General features: G+C 38.0%; 1 protein-coding gene across 1 annotated transcript in view; it reads right to left on the bottom strand.

The window, feature by feature from the left end:
- Positions 1-317: 317 nt before the first annotated feature.
- The window catches only part of FAF1 (Fas associated factor 1), a 146,867-nt gene continuing 126,709 nt past the window's right edge, over positions 318-20,475 (bottom strand). The window contains exons 16-19 of the mRNA XM_030952979.1: positions 18,020-18,100; positions 17,608-17,685; positions 14,482-14,697; positions 318-1,695 (exon numbers count right to left, since the gene is read on the bottom strand). Coding sequence (XP_030808839.1) covers positions 1,612-1,695; positions 14,482-14,697; positions 17,608-17,685; positions 18,020-18,100 — 459 coding nt within the window. The 3' untranslated portion in view covers positions 318-1,611. The remainder of the gene's footprint in view (positions 1,696-14,481; positions 14,698-17,607; positions 17,686-18,019; positions 18,101-20,475) is intronic.

The raw sequence follows: 20,475 nt of genomic DNA, 5'->3' as shown, positions 1-20,475 counted from the left end.
GCATTTTTGGTAAAGGTAACAATATATCAGCATCACTAACATCTTAATAATAGGCATACATTTAATTTTATATCACCATCCTTCCAAAGAGAAAAAGAAAGACTAAAAGATGTGTGCAACTGGTTTTAGCTTAGTATAAAATTTTCAAATCAGAACTCATTCAGCTACAATAAACACTATGAATTACGTATAAACATAGATGGAAAACAATGTGCCAGGCTTTAAATGAAAAAAAAAATTAGTTTAGCAGATGATGATCTTGTAGTGCTACTGAGCACTGTCCTGCAAGCCCCAAAATAAAACAAAAACAAGGGGGGAGGAAGGGGAAAAAAAAAAAAAAAAAAAAAAAAAAAAGAGAAGAAAAACTCCCAAACAAACCAGTTTTGATGCAGGTTTGGCATCAACTGCACGTTATGGTCTTAGCCTCAGTATGCTCATTCTATGGTTGAGAAATTTAGAGTACCAGATTTTTGCATGTCAGGTAGCAGGTAGCTGGTGCATACATTTCAGACAAGAGAACTGCGATTTCTTTAATTTGAGATGGGATCAATAATGTATTGTTAATATGTCCAAAGTGTGCAACAATAAGGCAGATTTCTTATTACACCACCCCTTAAAATACCCATTGTTTGATGAACCAAACAAGGTGCTTTAAACCAGCAGAGTAATAGGAGACAAGCAAGTGCCAGAATGAAGAAAAACTGCTAGAATGGGAACTGCCCTTTCTTTCACAAAGAGAAATAAAGAACTTTTGTATCTGGTATTTGAAAGGTTTTTAACAGCTGATATTCAATATCAGCTGATTCCTGAAGTGTTGGCAAGATACCAGGTTTCTGGTACTGGCCATGTCTAATGTTATTTAAATATTCACATCATGCAATAAGCAGTTTCACACTGCAATGTAATGGAAAATACTTCCTAAACTGAATTGGAACTGAGACCCAAAGCAGAACCAGTAAATAAATATCTCGCATATATGTCAAACTATATTCTCCAAACAAAACCTTACATCTTATCAAAGAAGTCAGAAAGTACTAACAAAAATTATATGCTTTCTACTATAATACTGTTAAATTTCCATGGCTGAGAATGTCCCATTAATTTTTTTTTCTGCCTTTTTAAATTAGTTGACAAAGTAGAAATTCAAACACAGAAATAAAATGCATATATATGAGAGCACTGGCTCAGTGAGATATCAAATATACAGCATTCTAGTGTCAAAAGTACAGGCAGAAATGTCCAAGATTTCTTGGTGAAAAAGGGGCATTTGAGGAGTAAAAATTCTACTTAACAATCACTCACATTTTAACAGTGCATTAATTATAACAAAAGCTGGATGATAAGTGAGCAACAGAATCATAATGTTCAGTGTTCATAGCAGAACTTTATCCTCTGCTCATTTAAATGAGGTTGGAAACATATACTCATGTATGTGAAACTTTAAGTAGCTATGTTTGTTTTTTTTCAATTTTTCAGGATTCTTGCAAGAGGCAAACTTGTGACATGGAATTGAGCTGGATGTCAGTACAAGGTGGTGCTCAGAGAAGTCTTCCTCTCGATGCTGTGCCTCTGGCTTATCAAAGGATGATTAGTCCTACAATCTTGTTTGATCTATTCTTTTGCCTCTAGGAAAAGGGTTTCTTGAGGATACAGTTTTACCTCCAGTAATGATTTATTTGGATCCAGCTGGGTCACCTGTAAATACATGAACACAAAGATATGTGTAAGTAGACTTTTGGATTGTTTATCTTCACAGTGCAGACTTTTACTGGGAAGATTTTTGAGTCCCTCCATCAGTGATTACTGAAGTAGTGAGTATTATTTTCCAGGATGCAGATTAAGAAATATATATTGTATTTTCTGTTGTTGTTACAAGTGTTCTTTTGTAATAAGAATGAACAGAATAATAAAAAACCAGAATCCCTGACATTAATTCCAAGAAGGTCTGGCTCTCTACCATAAACTTACGCACTAATCTATTTTTGTCAAAGAATTTTTGGAAGGTTTACTAGAACACATGAGTTAAGATGAAAAATAAAACTCCACTCCTAGATAACCATCCCAAAATTTCAGTCAAACTGATGGTGCAAGCAGCATAGCCAACCCAACAGGATCTCTCCATTGAAAAGGGAAACTTTATTTTCCTTCTCCCTTTCTTGCTCCAAGTCACGTGATGGAACACTCAGCTTTCACTCACTTCAATGTTTTCCAGACACCTCAATTATCCCAGGCTAGGAGAAAACTGTTTAATTGTGTGGTTATTACGCAATATATTTACGTATATAGACAAATTAATGACAACAAGTGTCCCAGTGTCCTGACATTCAAGTTTACAAGCCAATGCTGTGATATCCTTCAGAATACTGCAAAGCTTAATGTAGAAAAATGAACCATTTTCTGAAATATTTCCCTTCCATTTTTAAACTTATTTTCCCTGGTAAATCTGTTTTGGTTTATTTTGCTGTGTGAGCACACCAGTTACCAGAAGTCTGCTTGTGAATAATAGATTATTAGTCTTAAGCCATAGGTATAAATGCAGATGCATGCCAATAAACATTTTTTCCAAAGTTAAATTTGTTTCATCTATGATCACAATATGTCACTGCTTACTAAAAATGTTTTGAGAAAACATTAAGGGTCCAGCACATGAAATGCTATGAATTAGTAAGAAATGCTCATGTAATTTTCTTAAAAGCCTAATTTACTAATCCTGTTACCTATTAACAAATAGGAAACATTTGTTATTTGTTTACCTATTAACAAATAGATAACTTCTCATTCTCTCCCCCCAACTAAATCAGGCAAACTTGAAATATATTTGCATTTCTATTGTCTTATTGAATAATTAGGAAAAAATTACTATTTAAACAAACATTCAAGGCTTATCACTTCCTAAGACCATCAAAATCAGTGTAATTTCATCTGACTACAGCAGACTTTTTAAAATGAAATAATTAAAAACCAAACCAAACCAAACCCAAAAACCAACAGATGTATTATTTTTATTCCCAAAGCAGGAGCGTTTTTCTTAAACTTCATGTACCATGGTGAGCTACTGCTAAATGTCTGAAGAGAAAAATAATTTACAAAAACCAGAGTCAATTTTAGATTCCTATTATCTACAGTCCAATTATGCATTCCTGCACAGATGCTGCTTGAATTATTGAAAGGTTATTATCTACGAAAGCAAACCTGTTATGTAAAAAACAGCCAAAGTAGTGCATTTAAGTTTGTGATTACAGAAGTATGCTAATTAAGTATCTTGTAGCATTTTTTAATGTTTTGGTATTCTGCTACAGTCTGTTACTGAGCAGGGAGTGAGGTAAAGAGGGGTCTGTGCAATTCACAGCTTCTGAGGCACTGGGCACCTGAGAGAAGCAATTTTCCTTCTTTGCAGTACAAGCCCATATTAATTCAGGCATCTCTGTTTTCAAATCCTGCAACCATTTTGTTGGGGTTTTTAATTTCTTTTTTTTTTGTTGTTGTTTTGCAAAAAAAGGCAGGAAAGTCATAACATGTCTCTTTTGCACTTGGAAAAAAAATCTCAAGAGTATGCCTGGGCACTGAACCAGGTTGTGGTTCCAGGCTGTGACCATATGGAAATGTGTTATTCACTTGAGCATAATTCAAGATACATGTCCTAGGCTAAGGCTTGCAAACTTCAAGTGTCTTAAATAACAACAACACAAGATGTTCCTTCCTCAGTGAGAAGGGTCCTGGGAGCCTTCTGAAGTACCTGCAGCACAAGGACTATGCAGCTTTTCACCATAATTTCAGTGTGCTGCTGAATTCACTGAGGGACAGCAGAGTTTGCAAATGTTTACACCATTACCCAATTAACTAACAATATGGCTCCTACATCTGTCAACAAACAAAGCTGTTGTTGCTTTGTTTTAGCTCCTTGGCATTTTCTGTTCATATGGGTCGCCATTGTACTTAATTATCACACCACAACCCTTCTGCAGCTTCTACTTTGTTATTTGTGGCTTGTAAATATGTTGTTTACTATGAAGAATAGAAGCCTTATTAGTGAACACACCTCCTAGCAAAAGAAATGGTTTCTCTCGTAAATATATGAAGTATAAGACCCTACGATGCATTCTAACTTAGAGCATTTTAAATCAGAATTAGAAACCAAAGAATGATCTATAACAGAGATCAAAGGAAAGAGCTGTAGCCTGCAAAGGTGTGTTCAGTGTAGTTCTGAATCTCATTCACTTACATCTATGTGCATTATTTTAAAATGGAAAGTATAGAATGCCTTTAGATGTGTATCTGTGGGCCTTGTTTCATGACCATTAGTATAAATTCTGGAGTCCACAGAGCTGACATCCTTTGGCTCTGATGCCATTGCATGATGCTCCTTCCAAAACAGCCCTGCACATGATATAAATTACTCTGTCCCAAAGCCCTACACCTTTATTAGTTGAACATTTTTTCTATGTTGTTAGCAATTACACAGAAAACCACTGAAGCATGCTTAGATATTGAAACGGATTTCATCTGTTCCACCTTTGTGGCAGAACGAACACTTTCTTGATTAAGGTTCAAAATTCACCCTCAGCATTAGTTAAAGGCCTTAATAAATGCTAAAGGTACATTTCAATCTGTATCTTCAAGTCCTACAACAACTGACTTTCTACCAGGTATAAGCACACACTCCAGGAGTCACCTTGTGCATCACACCATGAAACCAGCTGAATGTATTTTTCAAATATTTTGTGGGTTTATATTTTAAATATATATAATATTATAAATATTATAAATAATTATAAATATAATTACTTTATATTATAATGGAACATGAACTAAAACCCCTTGAAAAGAGACTGTAAAGTGTTCCAAGCTTATCTGGTGAGGAGGGTGGCAGAGGAGGGACTCAGTGTCCAGAAGCAGAGAGTGTAACACAAGTGACAGCAAAATTACTGACATTCAAGCTCACAGAACCCTGTACAATTCCATGCAGGTGCATTCAGGGCTGTCCCAAAGCCCTGAACACAGAGAGTGCCCCAGGAGATTTTATCTTCAGGCAAATGGCTTTCTGTGCAAACCTGAACACTCCCCTCCCTTCAGGGAATATTCCTTCCAGCAACATGACCAGAGGTGCTACAGGACTTCATTTCTGCCGCCTTAGATCTTGCCATCGAGCTGTTGTCACTGAAATAGGTTCAAGCTGATAAACAAAACTTTTATTCCAACTATGGATTCAGTTTTATGGGACCTTAGTTTTTGGTGCACTGGAGCTATGGCTCCATCTTTTAAAGAGCCTTGTTACACAACCAATGTTGGTTTGGTGCCAGGGAGGTTATCATCTAAGTATTTGTTTAAGTGAATTCTGTGGTGATTATTCCAACTAAGCACTAGTTAGTTGAAGTACTTCCGTGCCACTCAGAAGTTCAAATTATTTATGACTCTGCAAGGCACAAGGTAGTGATGTTAACTCTTATACTCCTATAAGAATGTAACAGCTGCTTACACTTAATTCTGAGTAAGTTAATTGGGTTTTTAGATAAACCAAAAATGAAAACTAATGCTAGTTTAAACAGCATTTTAATACATTTTTATAGCAAAGTGTTTTTCCTTCTAGAATAACATGTGAGTTATTTCTGTTTTCACCTTTGCTAACCTATCTGCTCTATTACACACTCACATCCTGAGCAGCTGTACTTTTACCACTTACAAGGTGTGGTTCCTTACCCTCCCAAACTCTGCGGGGAAAAGATAAACACAAAAAAAATGGCTTAATGCCCAGGAAGGTAATTTAAAAATAAAGAATCAAATACACAATTATTATGACACTTACACAAGCAGTAAATATCACACCCTTCACCTTTCTCTCCACCCTAGGACAAGGATCTGATTCCCCAGCAGCACAGCCTCTATACCACTTACACACGCATGAATACATTTAATGAATCTAACGGACAAAGAGTTCTTTTACTCTCTTTTCTAATCCTCCTAAAGTATAAATGCAATAGAAATTACTTAAAGGCACACCTGGTAAAGTACCAGATCTGTTTAAAAAACTATATTTTCATAGTGACACACAAACAAATACAGTGAATCCTTTGACCTATTGAAATATCTCTGGGTTACACAGATAATACGCTCAACTTGAGCAACAAACAAAAGTAGAGTTACTTTATAGAAATATATGCAATTAGATTGGGCTTAGTTGAATAAACTTGGAGATAATTTACATCTGAATTGGAGAAAGCCGTCACAAACAAGGAAAAATATGTCATAGTAAAAGACTTGTAGCCTCGATCCAAATACAAAGCTTTAATCCAATACATCACGCTGACTCTTATTTTTCTCAAGAGGTTTTCTCAAAACATATTTTACATTAAGCATATTTAAAAACACATTTACTAAGCAAAGTAGAAGCTTGTTGATAAACCAGAAAATTGTGATGCTGTATCCTCTACTTGGAGCATGGTTCCCATTTTTCCCTTGGTAAGCCGTGCAGTGCTTCAAGATGCAGCCAACCTTGACACAGAGTCTCAGTTTTCATTGCCTTCACATAATTTATATTAAAAAAATTGCTGCATAGATTTTAATCAGTGAAGGCTGATTAGCCTCTCTAGTACTACTTGACTTACTTGACAGTAAATTAAGACAGCAACTGTGTTCTGCCCTGTTTTCTAAAACACTAAGCATAATGACAGGGTGGTGCAAACAACAAGGATAAGCCCAAACTCACTGTTGCTATATTTGTATGGTGGCACCTGGACTATCTGGTGCTTTTTAAAAGTTCCAAATGAAAATCCAATTTTTTAGCTGGAACAAATACCTCATATTTGCAAAACAAACAAACAAAAATCTTAAAAAACAAAAGCTTAAAAATAAAAGGTTTTAAAGCAACCCTACAAAAATTAATCTGTTTTTTTGTCAAAACTAAATAAAGCCCCAATGTTAATGATGTTTTGAAAAATATCAGATTTTTACCTTAATCCTATAACTTTTTAACAGTGAGTAATGAAAAAAATACATAACTGTAGTTTATCTACTTTCCAGCAAAAGGCCTTGGGAAGGGCTGTATACACCTGGGGAGCTCTGAGGCAGTTCTGTGCCTCTTTTTAGCCAAGGACCAGAAATTTTGTTTAGTGATCAGTACTTGCCCAAAATCTGGCCAAAATATATCCAGTTATCAACATCACTGAACATTTGTTGTACATTTCTTTCCAAGAACAAATCTCACTTTAAAAAATCACTATAAAAGGCTGCATCTCCCTCTAGCCTTTCAAAGAGCTCATTTACAACGACAACCAAGCCGCTCTTTCATTTTGGCAGAAGTGCAAACACAAAAGTATTTCAATTAAGAAAAGCCTCTCTGAATAATGCGACTTTTATTGTTGTGGTGCTAATGGTGTTGAAGTATTACACAAGCTGCCTTGAGAGCTGGAAGATGGAGCTGGAGTCAGTCAGGAGTCACACGCAGGTCCTGACCTGGACGTTAATGGTCCCACAGTGGCCACAACTCCAAGGCAGGAGGACTTCAGGCTTTGAGGAAGAGCAAGGTGGGGTAAAGCTCTCCTCAGATTTTCTGCTTTCTTCCCTTCCTTCTTTCTGGTTTGAAATCTTTGATTTCTTTAGGAATTCTCTGTGCAGTTTCTCAAAAAAAGAGAAGCTGACAGAAAACCCTGGACCTTGTCTTTTCCTGACAAAGGACCTGCAGGAAGAGGAGTTCCACTACCTTTTCCCTCACACTGTTTACCTTCATTTTCCTTGTTGAGCAGAGAAAGTTTAAGTATTGGCATTAACAGATGAGAGCATTTGTATATTAAGCATCCTTTCTGCTGTGCCAGGGAACAAAACAGTCCATTACTTGTGGGCACTGCTGCCTGTCTGTTTATAGTGAACTAACAATTATTCATGTATTTAATTCTTTTTAAATGCACTAGCTACACAGAAAAGAGATGATATCCCCAGAAATACTCCAGCTTTCACTCTGGAGATCGATGAAGAGCTGAAAGGAAGCAAACAGCCACATCCTCTGGAAGCTGGAAAACATATACATACATTTAGTGCTCCAAATGAACTGTAAGAACTTTGCTTTGCATACATCCCAGAGGGGAATGGATGGGAACACAGCCACTCACAGAAGAACGACCCAGGATTGGATTCATGTGCACTTAATTATAATTGCATGAAAAAACAATCCAAAAGGATTTTTATCACCAGTTCAAAGGATTAAGATGTTCAGATATCACAATGATATCTACAGTATAACATTGTGATTGGTAGATAGGCAAATGGAATAAAGAGAGTGCCTAGGAGTGCTTTGGTGATTTAGTCTCATGCATTACTTATGCAATTACCAAAACAGCAGGAGATCATTAAATTTTCTGGTAACCAGACACAGCAGTCTTAGTATCATACCAGTACAAAGGCTCTCTATTGGTATTTTATCATTTCATTTTCTTCCTACATGGGTCAAAAAAGTCCACAAAATGGATATTAAACATGAATTCTGGAGAAAAAGTACAAAAATATCTCAGCCCCAGTTTATTCTGGATAAGGTTATATGAAAGAGCAAAGCTTTACAGCTTAACTAAGGCATCGTCCTGGCAACAATAACGTGCCTCCCCTGCAATAAATGTTTTGTAAAATGGGGCAGTGCTGAATAAAAGAGCACTTTGGGTGTGAGGGATGTGCACTGAAGGGCTCTTGGGTGGAAGACATGAATGCCATGGTTGGCATTAGTCACTGGGCTAACTAATGAGGATGATTCACGGAGAGCATTCAGCACTGGCTGACTCCAGTGAGCCCTGAGTAAAAGGGCTCATCTGAAATGCACACCTATTTCCTGAAACTGGTTAAACAGTCCCTGTACTCAAATAGAGCTGTTGTGAGAGATCAGAAACTATATTGATCTACAGAATGCAATTCTACTTCTTTTCTTACATCTGTGAGATGAGATCTTTCAGCGACTTGATACAAGAAGGGTTTTAATCCTTCACTTTGGATCAGTTACTTATGTAAAGACACTGGGTTTGGAAAAAACACATCAAGTCTGTCTTTCTTGGAAGAAAACATTGTGAAAAATCTTACTGCAATATTTACAGAATTTTTTACTACCTGTATGGAAATTATATTTCCACAAAAGTAAACATCACGTTTCAAGAAGCAAAATATGCTTAATATTCTCTCAGGTGCTACCACTGACTTCACCAAAGCAAGAATGTTACCTACTCCCTTTTTTAGGTGCTGACCAAAAGACTGTGATACTGTTTGTTGTGAGCAACAAACTTTGTAAAAACAGGAAAATCTGGGAGCTACAAATGCTTCAGTGTCCTTTCCTCTTGCACTCCAGGTTAATCTTTCCAATCCCTCCCCTGTCACAAGTCATCAGGAAGAACAGTCAGAAACCAGGCTTCAAAAGAGGCATGGGAATATGCCAGTCTGGAATGGCCAATTTGCTTAGGCAACTTCTCAGTATCTTAACTAAACCAAACCTAACTGCTTGGATAAATAAAATAACAACAGATCTTGAAAGGAGAGGAAAGACAAGGGCAGGTAGTATTGACTTAAGGAAAGCTGTAAATGATAGGAGGAAGGACCTCTACCTTTGTAGGTGGCTGTGGCCTTGGGTAAACTAGATCTGAGTAAGCACATGACATCACTGACCAGAAAAAATTTAAATTATGTGAATTAAAAGAGCTGACTACTACTTGGTGTAGGAGGAAAGATAAATATCAGTAACTGAAACAACTGGAAGAATTACAGGTATCACATGTAATTCTCAAAATTTTTTGAACCTATCAGAAAAAAATAATCATGCATCTGAAATCCTCTTCTGCTATAAAAGAGATATTCAAGCTACTTTCCTGATTTACATGAAATTACTAAAAGTACTATAGGGTGTAGCTGTGATATATAGTAACAATAACAATTGTTATTATATAATCACAGCTACAATAACATATTTCTTCCATTTTTCTATCAAGATCATGACTAGGGGGAAGAATGTTAAAAGTCAAAGATGGTCCTGGACATTAAACTCTTTCATGAACTATTTAGAGAGTTTAAACACTCCCTAATGAGTTTAAAAGTAAGTTATCTGAAGGCAGTAGCTTGCACAGGGTGAAATTCAGAACAATCCTTACAAAGAACAGCTGCCAGAACTCATACACAAAATTGTCAAACTGCCTGGCATAACAATATAAGGACCATGCTCCAACATCACCTTTCTGAGAACATCAAAGGACAATTCCCTGCTCACAGGACTCCACAGCAAGTGCTGCAGCTAAACTTACTATCCTGTGGCATTATTTTCACCACTGTGAGCATCAAAGAGGATTAATCTTGCCAAAGCACAGGAATGAAAAATCACATTTAGGTCTGGAGGAATATCTTACCATTATTCTATTCCCAAATACTCCCCAAACTGTGAATTGCCTGGCCCTAAATTTACTGAAATCCTGATCATATCTGATTTAAATTGACATGCAATTTGAGTTAAATTTATCTTATGCACTTTCAAGGGAGATTTTTTGTTTCTGTTTATTTAAACTGCTGTTGAAATTGGTTAATTAAAAGGATTTAAAAAATCTTAATACTCTAAACAGAGCAAACTGGTTCTGAATTATTAAGCAACATTTTAGATGCATTTAAATAACCTTAAGTGACTTAACTGCCACCTGATCCTAAGCTGTGGCTCAGCAAAATAAAATGTGAAATACTGTACAAGTCTTGGCTTACCAAGGCTTCCAGATACAGTAAATAAAGAGCTTAAGTCTCTAATACCATGTCTGCAGAAGGCATACTCTCAAATACATAACTAATGCTCCACCTCAAGGAGAAATCAGCAGCAAAAATTATAGCTTGAAATTTTGTTTTTTCATGAGAAATTAATAAATTCAGTCTTTCAAATATAGCATTTAGAGAGAGGAATCATGTCTGGCCCTCCCCTTCTGAGAGACATCATAGAACATTCACAAACATATTAACCTGGTCCACTTCAGCTTCTTGCCTAGTGGGTTAAAATGCCCACCTTGTAAGATGTTAACAGTTTTAGGAAGGCTTGTGCACACCCCTAGCACTGAAGTGAGGGAGGAACTGAGTATCTGGAGGTCTCCAAGGCACTGGGAGAAGGAGGATCCTGCAGCTGGGAGGTCAAGAGGACTACCAAAGTCAGAGTTTGGATTTAAACTGTACATAACATTTTGGAAAAAAAAATGTTTGAAAGTGTCAGAATTACTTTGCTGGAGTTTTGCTGCCATAAGTCAGAGTTTGGGAAGGCTGTTAAGAGAAAGGGACCTAAATACTGAACCAAAGTCAGAGTTTGGGAAGGCTTTTAAGAGGAAGGGACCTAAATACCAAACTAGAAGGTTGAGCACACTAATATACATAGAGCAAGTTCTTTCTGTTGTAGTTAGATGTGATTTCTGGAAGACAGGGAACTGTAACTCTGAAATCAGCACACACATTTAACAGCACACACACTTGTTCCCACGGAGCCTTTGCAGGTGTATGTAAGAATACAAGAAATACATTCTTTGCATTGAAATTTTTTTTGCCAAGAAATACAATACAGCTTTTCACTCCCAAAGATGTGCTTGCCAGCGTTTCCAGAGTCTGAGGCATGAGCTCCCAGCTGCCCCAAGCTCACATCTGTGACACTCACTGGTGGTACAAGATGTGGTGCTGAGGCACTGAGAGAGGAGCTGGTTAATATCTAATTTCAGCAAGGGTAGAAAGAACAACACAGTCAGTGACAAAGACCCAATAACAAGTCACTGCATGTGCTTAACTGCTTTGGAATGTCACTGCTGCTTTAAAATCTACAAGTAGTGTCTGGAAAAGGTTAATCTGGGTATTTACTCATGTGTAGAAGTTTGTATTTACAGTAGGGTTATGATACCAACTTTAAGTGAGCTAAGGATATCTGTGTAAGCAACTGGAACACAGGACTAAGAACTAATGAATTTTTATTTATGAAAGATGTAAAAGTACTTCAACAACACTGTATCAGAACTGATGGCTTTGAACAGCAGGTAAAAATGCTCTGGCAAGTTTATCACAAAAAAATGTTGATTTGGTTGAAGATAATCCCCTTGTTTTGATAAGACAGAAACACTTTTGGGGGTGTGTATGTTATTGTAAAGCAGATTAGGAAAGAAAAAACCCCACAAACTAACTTTAGAAGACATGTTTCCATCATATTGCAGCATAACTCCAGCAAAGTAATTCTGATACTTTCAAACATATTTTTTCAACATGTTATGTATAGTTTAAATACAGACATTTTAAATGCTCCTGTTTTCTGAGGCACAAGCATTCCAAGTGCTCTGTCCTTGTAGCACAGATTTCCACTTATGTTGGTGACATACCATCCAGCAGAAGGGTCTTGGTAACTTACAGTGTATTTTTAAGAGACCACAGACCACAAAGCCCAAGGCAAGGAATATATACTTTGACTGTACTTCTTCCAAGCCATTCAACAATGCCTCATTTTTATTTTTTTTAAATCTGTTTATGGAGTTGCACGCTTCCAACTTTCCAAACCTGGGGAACATGACAGATGTCATTTACAGTTCTCAGTGGTTAGCAAACCCCTGGGGAATATTTTTTGTCTGTCGTGGCTCTGGTGGTCACAATGGCAACGGGATGCATACATGGCTGAGTCAATCAGCATGAATCATTTATGTGACTCCTCATACATGGCATTATTAGGTTGGAATCATAGAAAAAAGATGACAGGGTCTTTGCTTCCCACACAACAGACCAACAGCTCCAGACCCTGCCACTAAATTCTCCTTTCTTTGCCTCAGCCTTTTCTCCCTGCCAGTTTCACAGATATACTGACAATACCAGCTTGTTCTAATTTAGTGGTATTTTTTCCTTCTCTACTTTTTTTAGTACTTGCTCTTATGTGATTCACCTGATAAATTTTTGAGGTTTTTTTACAGATGAGTAGCATTCATAATGACAACAATGTGAGTAAGTAGAGAAACAGCCAGAGTAAAGTGAAAAACAAATGTAAAAGGTTAAGAGTAATATACCTGTAGGGTATTTATATAAAATATGTATTACATCAGAAATAAGTTACAGGTGGGGAGGCATGACTTGCAAAATGTTTAAAATGTACAACCCCATTGTTTAGACTGCAAAACACTGGTTTCCTTTGTCAAGTACAATGAACCATCAGTAATTCTGGAAACACAGGTGACTTCAAGTCTTTGGTTCCACTGGAAATGATACTGCATGCTTAAGGAGTAAAGTTAATTAGTGATTAATAAGATTCCTTAAATGCTACTTTTCAGTCTGACTGCTCAGGATTCCCAATACAGGACAAGGTGGAAGAAAAGCTACAAGCACTGCAATCCTGTCCACAGTTGTGCCAAAAATGGGTCAGAAACCACATCCTCTCGCAAGGTTGTATGCTTACTAAGGATGAGCTTCTTCTCCTTTGGAGTTCTTACAAATAACATGATAAAGTAAGAGGTATCTGTTACAAACTACTGTAAACATGTCAATCAGAGCCTCATTCCTAGTGAACTTCCCCCAGGGGCAATGATGGGAAACAAAATGGAAAAGCAATCCAAATTACTGAACTCCTTTGGTGAGAAATGGCCTAACCAGTCTCATGGAGATGCCTCCAGCAAACAAGACCCCAGCTGGTCCAGAGCTGCCTCACTACTCTGCAGTGCTCAGGCAGTATGGCCAAAGAGCTGCTGAACTCCACCCACCACTGCTTGGCTCTGTCCTGACATCTCTGCAATGCCCATTCCCTTCACCTTTTATCCAGGGCCCTTGCACAGGTGGATCCACTGACTTCCATTTTTGCTGTAGCAATGACTAAAGAATAAATAAAAGCTATTTTGTGCAGAAAACACAAAGGTGAATTTTCAAATAAATTTAGGAGCAAGCACAAAAATGATCAGTTGATTTATCAACAGAATTGGCTATTGTAAGCAGTGAGAAGTATTGATTCTGAAAATCAGCCACAGCAGGTTCATCATACAATTTCAAGGTAGGAGATGTAATTATCTACTGGTATTATGTAACAGGTGGATCAAATATTTATTAGGATATACTTAATAGTGCATAACTGGGTACTGTCTGATCCTGAGTCTTTTTCATAACATCAAGTTGCATCCAAAAGGCAAAACCAGAAAGATCAGAAGTACCAGCCCATAACAGACCTAAACAATGAACTACCAGCAGTGTTGATGGAGCTTCCCTCAAAAGAGGACATGAGCAAAGCTGGCTCAGCATATTCAAGTTTTCACTGAATATGGTCCACAACTTCTTCTGAAATGTAGGATTTTTTACAATGTCACTGCAGATAGGTTTCATAGCTCTGTTTCTAATATCTGACAGCACTGGTCAGCCAGCACCTCGCTCAGAGCTTGGAAGCACTGGAACATACCCAGGCACACACCTTTTACCTTCTATGCTATAACATCCCAGCCCATCCAACCCACAGGAGCAAGAAGCAGAGGTAATTTATTCCTGAAAGGTGCATTTACTCACATCTCTCCTCGGAAAGGTGCCCAGCAGCTTGTACTCCTCCCAAGGATATCCCTTGGAAGCTACAAAATCAAAGACAACCTGCAGCTTGCTGCTGGCCAGGAAACGCCGCTCAAAGAATTCTCCGCTGGGTGTCCGGATGCGGAGTTTGCTGACAGACTCAGTGCTCTCCTCCTTGGGCTCGGGGGGCAAGGACTGCTCCAGAGACAGCCTGATGGCCTGGGGAGGGAAAAACAACCATTTTCTCCAATGCCAGCAAGAGAAGAAAGGGAGAAAGCTTTTCTATTTATTTCTTCTAGAACTTCAAGATGTGTCATGGTGCTCCAGAGCCTTTATATCTCAATGACAAAATAATTTTTATTCACTCCTTAATAACAGCCCACCAGACAACTAATTAAAATAAATCCTTCTTTATAACACATATTATTAGGTCTACAGTTAATGCACGATGGGATACGTAATTTAATCATTTGGCAGAAAGCCTTGGAAAAAAATTGAATGAGAGAATAATTGTCAAGTGGCCAATTGCTTCCTTAAAGGGTAGAAATTAAAAGGCAGTAAAAGTATTTCTTTAAAAGCACTTGTCAAATTGTCTTCCTCTTGCAATGGTAATTGACCATTTGCAGTAGACTGGACCCTTAATGGCAGTCTGATTGAAAAGAAATATATGCAAGAATTTACTATAAATAAACTGAAACACTGTTGGAAGATGCAATTAAAAATGCCACGAATGTACAGTAGATACACAGACTGCATATAGAAGTAGGTATCATTAAAGAAGAAAACTGGGAGAAGAGAAATGGGAGCTTGAAGATTTAAAGTTGGTGGTAGTAGTAGTAGTAGTAGTATTTGTAAGAAGATGGTTCTAAGTACAGGTGAACAGATTTTCTGCAGCAACCTGCACGAAATCAGCCCTCAAATTGCAATGACACTACATGACAGTCATATGTGTATGACTGTCTTCCTGCTAACATTGCTGATATCAAGACTTTAAAAGGGCAGGACCCAGGTCTGTATTCTCTGTTCTCTGTCTCTGTGAGCTGCTTCAGCACCAATATTTTGATTATATATATTCTTTTTAATACAAAATCAATGGCTAACATTAGACTGCTGAATGAGGTAGGTTTGATTTTCAAGGGCATTTTTGGTATTCATGGGCAGCATCAGCATCTGTCAAAAATTTGATCATACTCAGAAGCAGCTCTGATACAATATCATCTCACTTAAGGCAGCACTTAAAGTGAAGGTAAATGAATGGAAGAAGCACTGCCTGCCCCAAAATGTGCCTAAAATGCAATTTTTCAAACTGAAGAGGCAGTCAGGCAGGGATTTACCCATTTTCAAGGAACTTTCAGTATACACAGTTGCTATTTGTGCCTTTGAAAACCTCCCCAAGGTCATTTAGTAACAGAAACTGATAGAGGGTGATTACATTGCAGGGAAAGGACTGGGCAGAAGCAAGATTACAAAGGCTTTTAAATAGTCTACTTCTTACACACACACCTCTGAGCAAATTATATCTCAGTATAAATATTTATACATAGAACTTCAGTTCATTTTTGTTCATCTACTATGAGATTATATTTTAAATAGATTCTATTTTAATTTTCTCCCTCTCCATTCTCAACCACCTGCTTACTATCTCGCTGTTTTGACATTTCCCCACACAGTATAACAACAGATGCTACATTATTTACTGAACCCAATCAATTATATTATAGAAAAATAAACAACAGTAGCTCATTAGAGCTCCTTCCTTTGTGCAAAGAGTGCGTCGCTCCCCAAAGTAACCGCTCAACATAAAATGGCAATTTACAATGGATATTCTGCACCAGCAAACCAAGTCACAAAACAACGACATGATGGATCACATTAAAAACTCTTGGACCTGAACAAGCAATTTCAGTTTGTTGATAAAAAGCTGTTCAGTATGTGAAGAGCTCAATAGTCAGATTTTAAAATACAAACTGAACATAAAGCCACTTCTGTAAGTAAACACTGTTGCAAAACAATTCAGTCCAAGTAATCTGTATACTTGAAAATGGGGAGTGTTAGTAAACATTATTGTTAAAATCCCTTTTGTTCTACTAAGCAAACAGATCCCATTATTTTCATTACTGCACTCTGCATTAAAACAGGGAAGCCCAGGTATATTTTGGTAACACAGGCCAGTGTTGCAGCCTTTGCATAAGAAAACCATTTCCAAAAGGCCAAGGTAGCAGAAAAGGCTCAGTAGCAGATATAATGAAGCAGAAATAATGATTGTTCCTATGCATGCAAAATAACTTAGAAAAGAAAAACATATTTCTTGCTTGAGCCAGAGTGTGAGCTGATGGTGAGCCTGCTCCTGCTGCAGTGGATTCATGTTCAGCTGCTGTCATCCCCACAGAACTACCATCTCACAGCCAGTCTAGACCCTGCAAGAGGCTGCAGGGGCCATCTCTGAGAGGCACTGCGACCCTCAGCATTTACCAAATTGAGAGAATCTACAAAATAGCAGTTTGAGGAACACAGTACTCTTCACAGCACAGGCTTTCTATTTTCTTACAGAGGCCTAGAGACATAAAGTACTTGTTTAAACCCAATTTTCATTCTAAGGAAGATTCTGTAGAAGACTGTTCAGAAATTTTTTAAAGTACCACAATTTTCAAGATGCTGGATTTTATTTTCTTTTTTTTTTTTTTTTAGTAAGTGGATTGTCTCCCAAATTAAATTTGGTGACTTGCTGGATCAGAATTGCAGGTAGTCTTTGTGCTACTTCCTGGAAAAAATGAAAGGGCTCCATGTTTTTAAAAGGAGTGGCTGCAGAAAACAGGTTAGAGCCTCCCAAAGATTCCAGCATTTATGGAGCTCGTTTCACAGATCCTCTGTGAACAGGTCCATCTAATATCTGGCTGTATTTGAGACCCAGATGATAAAACAGAAGAGCCATTAAACAGTGGATAAAAATTATTTAGCTGCACTTTTTTTGTTTCACAGATATATAGTAAGAAATCAATAACAGTAAAGAAAATTGATCACATAAAAAGTATGCTTTGAATTGAAGTTGCAGGGTGTGTTGAATGACAGCTTCAGTGCTCATAAGCTCAATGAATTCATAAAGTTATCAGAAAAGGTAAAACATCCCACCTCACGTTCCTCCTCCTGTTCTTTCCGGATCTGTTCCAAGCGAAACTGCTCTGCCATTTCTCTCTCTTGTGCTTCCCTCTAACAAACACAAAGGGCAATCCCACATAAATATGTGATACATACTAATGCAAAGAAATTTCTCAATGTTTCCATAGAAATTAATATAAGAGATAGGATATTTATTAAGCAATATTTTCCTGCCATTCCTTTCCCAAATGAAGCCAGGACAGGTTTAGCTAAAAGACAGAGTCAAGTCTAGTCCTAGTGACTTTATCTGATGACACTCTACAACATGGAGGACTTTAGGGTCTCATGTTCAGAGCACAACTGGAGGCAGGCAGTCCCCTGCAGCACAGAGCATCCTCAAACTCCAGAGGGTTCCCATCCCACGGGTGTCTGCCCCTGCACACACCTTGGCTCTGTCAGCCTCCAGCGAGATGCGGTATGCCTCATCCTGCTCTCTCTTCACATTTTCTCTGGCTTCACGTTCATCCTAAAGGTAAAAAAAAGAAAACAAAATCAAATAGTGGACCAGTATGATAAATATCTTTATGTTCCTCAGCACTCTTTAATCCCAGTGACTTCAACATCACTCACCTACTGCTGGGAGAAACACATCCAGAGATGCCTCAAGGGTGACTGTGGCTTTAGAAATTCTGACTACCTGAAGCTTTGATTCAGTTGCCAGGTAAGGGAATGGTAATTAGCCCTGGCCTCAGGGCTGGATGAGGCACCCAGGCTCTGCACTGAGGGCCATGGCAGGCACAGAGCCCTGGGGAGCAGCAGCCTCCAGTGGAGGGGTCACTGCAGGGGGGTATGGGCTGGAATTGGGGGGGATTTCCCCCCTGCACCCAACAGTTTGGATTGTTTTGTAACAGGGAACTGTGGTTTAGGTGCTGAGACTGGATTTTCATTGGCTCTCTACTCAGACTGACAGTGGGTAATGGCTGGTCCTGACAGAGAAAGTCCAATCCCAGGTCCTTCCTGGGTCAAAAACCCCTCAGCAGGGTCCATCCAGGGTCGTGACTATCAAACATCATCCAGAAGCCTCAATTCACAGTGCCGAATATGATACAAAGATGGGAAAGTAACAGATCCTGCTCTGAAGTATCTCAAATGGACAGATGCAGGCAAGAAAGGAACAGGAGGTTACCATGCCAGCAAAAAGTATCTTATCAACAATCACAGCAGAAAAAATAAAGGTTTACTAAAAACACACAAATGACAAAGCAAGGTAGCATCCACACAGTGGAGGATCAAAGAGTGGATATCCCCAAAAGCTGGAATAACTGCACTGGGGTGATGTCAAATAAAGCAAAGTGTACAATCAATAGCTTCATACTCTGCTTCTGAAGCAGAGACAGTGGCTGCTCCCCTGTGCTTACTTGTCTTACATCTCATAATTCCCCCCAGAGCCCTGCAGAGGCTGCACTGGTCCCTACAAAAATCAACAGGATTTAGCTGTGAGACTGCTGGTGGGCTCAGCAGGGTCTCCCCTGCAGTTCCCAGTACACAGCACCTGCACTGGGGCAATCTCTCCCATGTTTCACAGAAATTAAAATCTACTACCTACTGCTTCTTGAAGAATTATATAATCTTCCCATTCAGCTGCAACAGTTATTCTACATAAAAAAATAATTTTGCTAAGTGATCAATCTTCTCCTCAAAACATCATTATTTGGCAAAAACTCAATTCTGAATGGTAGGAGTTCATGCTAACTGCAATTATCACAACATACAAACATGCCAAGGTGTTCCTCAAAAAAACCTCCAACATCTCAGTTGTTAAATCTCTAAAGTAGAATGCAAACACAGGAGCAAAAGGACAAACTGCAGGGAAAACTCTACAACTTCCACCTGGAAAGCAGCAAAATCTTTTCAGACTAAATTCTTCTTCCTAACAGAAACAGGACCCAAATTTATTCTACAATCAGTGTGTCCTGAATTTCGTTCCAAGATTTAGAAACCATCACTTTATTCAGCAGAACCAAAACATGAGTAGAAGTAATTCTTGCAAAATGCAAAAAAGGACAATAACCACCAAATAACCTTTTCCCTTCCTGGACATTGATAAGTTTTAGGTACTCTGCTCATGGAACTTGAACCTGATAGCAAAAACTACTTTACATGAATATTCCATTTTTGAGATAAGGGGGCATTGAAATAATTAAACAGCTCCCATTTTTATGTTTTCCAAATATGAGGAAAGCTTGTTGAATACACAGAGGTTTTCCCAATTCTTCTCACAGATGGAACATAACAGTAAAGAAAAAAATGTTATACTATTTATACTGAGACTTTTCATAAGCATACTGAAAATTTATCTTAGAATAGTGAGAAGCAAAATAACCTTTCCAAATCAGCTCACTAGAGGAAGATGACTTCAGGTTATCTCCCAGAGGACAAGCCCTTAAAAATATTTAGAATTATTTCAGAGATAACTTACTCAACCTCTATGTTTTTTGACTCCATGTATCACACCTAAGTCCACACATTGAATTTCAAAGGCCACACAAGTCCAGTAATGCCCAAAAGAACTTTGAAAGATTAGATACAACTACTGCAACTACAGGCTCTTCTCCAGCAAAGATTGCTAGCACCCAAGATAGAGTTACTGTAGTTTATAAAAATAAATTTAAAAAAATACTGATATTATAGATTCTACAACTAAAATTGAAACATGCATTCCAGACATTAAAAAAAAAGTTTAAATGCTTTCTTCCCCATTCATTGCAGTTATCATCATCCTAGAAGTGGATTATGAAAAAGATGTCAGGAATGTGAAGAATTACCACGCATGACTGCCTGGTCCTCATAGAAATATGTGAGCCACATCTAAAAGTAAACGACTGGGCCACTGAGCCCTAC

This window comes from Camarhynchus parvulus, chromosome 8, assembly GCF_901933205.1.
Source record: "Camarhynchus parvulus chromosome 8, STF_HiC, whole genome shotgun sequence".
Taxonomy (NCBI): Eukaryota; Metazoa; Chordata; class Aves; order Passeriformes; family Thraupidae; genus Camarhynchus; species Camarhynchus parvulus.
This window is presented reverse-complemented; position numbering and strand designations above follow the sequence as displayed.